The 1,653-nt window shown below is 42.4% G+C and overlaps 1 protein-coding gene across 1 annotated transcript; it reads left to right on the top strand.

Annotated features, from left to right (window-relative positions):
* Positions 1-75: 75 nt before the first annotated feature.
* ETH_00040045 (uncharacterized protein) lies at positions 76-731 on the top strand (the record flags this gene model as incomplete). The annotated part of the gene is made up of 3 exons (XM_013375123.1): positions 76-153; positions 348-430; positions 632-731. 3 exons carry the CDS (start codon positions 76-78, stop codon positions 729-731), a joined length of 261 nt encoding a protein of 86 aa, XP_013230577.1.
* Between the last annotated feature and the right edge of the window lie 922 nt (positions 732-1,653).

Raw genomic sequence — 1,653 nt, 5'->3', positions numbered from 1 at the left:
GGACGCCTCGGCGTTTAGGGTTTAGGGTTTAGGGTTTAGGGTTTGTGCAGAACTCGGAGGCAGAAATCCTTTGAAATGGAAACAGATGAAGGAACTCTTGCTGAAGCTCTTATTCGTCTTGAGAAACTGGCGTGGACTTGCGAATACCTAGGCGTGAGGGTTTAGGGTTTAGGGTTTAGGGTTTGGGGTTCAGGGGTTAGGGTTTAGGGTTTGGGGATTGGAGTTTGGGAGGGTTTGGGGCTTCTGGGGGTGTTCAGGCGGCTGCGATGTACGAGGTTCTGCCTAAACCCTAAACCCTAAACCCTAAACCCTAAAAGCTAAACCCTAAACCCTAATTGTGTTTTCAGAACGAGAAGTTGGTTGCAATTGAGAGTTACAAGAGAGCAAAGGCGAAAGAAGTCCTTGCCCGCAGCGAGGTGGAGATTTTCAAGTAAACCCCAAACCCTAAACCCTAAACCCTCGTCGCAGCGCAAACCCTAAACCCTAGCAGCAAACCCTAAGACCCCGCTTAAACCCTAGCTGGAGCCCTAGCGCCTCCCCAGGCCTCTGTGCCAGGTTCCATGCCAGGGGTTTAGGGTTTAGGGTTTAGGATTTAGGGTTTAGGGTTTAGGGTTTAGGGTTTGTGCTGCAGGAAATATCTAGAAGAGCTGACAGAAGAAAGAGACCATTATTACGAAGTTGCAATTGTGCGTCTTTTTTTACATAAAAATAGAAATAAAGAAGAAGATTAAATTTTAAAATTAATTTTAATTTGAGGGTTTAGGGTTTAGGGTTTAGGGTTTAGGGTAAATAATGCAAAACGATGATGAATTTCAAACTGCAACTTAAAGAACAAACCAGCAATTTAAATAACAAATTAATTACTTTAATTAATTAATTAATTAACTAATTTATTTATTTATTTATTTATTTATTTATTTATTTATTTATTATTTAAATTAGAAAACAAAAGAGGCGGCGTTGGAGCGCGAGGCCTTTTATTTGTCGAAGTTGGAAAAAGAAGAAAAAAGATTTAAAGAAATTTTAAAAGAAAAAGAAAATAGTTTCTTTGTTTTAAATGAAAAACAAATTGCACTTCAAAAGAAACTCAAAGCTGCAGAAAACTCCGCCAAACGCCAACTCAGCGCCTTGCAACAGGTAGGGTTTAGGGTTTGGGGTTTAGGGTTTGGGGTTTAGGGTTGGGGGTTTAGGGTTTGGGATTTGGGGTTCAGGGTTTGGGGTTTAGGGTTTGGGGTTTGGGGTTTAGGGTTTGGGATTTAGGGTTTGGGGTTTGGGGTTTAGGGTTTGGGATTTGGGATTTAGGGTTTGGGGTTTAGGGTTTGGGATTTGGGGTTTAGGGTTTAGGGTTTCGGGTTTAGTGGCTGGGCTTGGGGGTTTAGGGCGATTAGAGTTTACGGGTTTAGGGTTTAGCGTTTAGGGTTTGGGGCTGGGCGCGATCGGGTGACGAGGGTTTAGGGTTTAGGGTTTGGGGCAAGGGTTTAGGGTTTAGGGTTTAGGGTTTAGGGTTTAGGGTTTGTGTTTGAGCAGCAACAAGAACTGTTGAAGAAAACAACAAATGAATTTAAAAAAGTCTCCGACGCTTTTAAAGAAAACAACAAAGAGGCGCAGCAAATCAAAAGACTGGCGCACCTCGTAAAACCCTAAACCCTAAAC

The sequence above is a fragment of the Eimeria tenella genome, genomic scaffold (assembly GCF_000499545.2).
Source record: "Eimeria tenella Houghton genomic scaffold, Eth_scaff2533, whole genome shotgun sequence".
Lineage (NCBI taxonomy): Eukaryota > Apicomplexa > Conoidasida > Eucoccidiorida > Eimeriidae > Eimeria > Eimeria tenella.
Note: the sequence above shows the minus strand (reverse complement) of the source record. Positions and strands in the feature narration are given on the sequence as shown.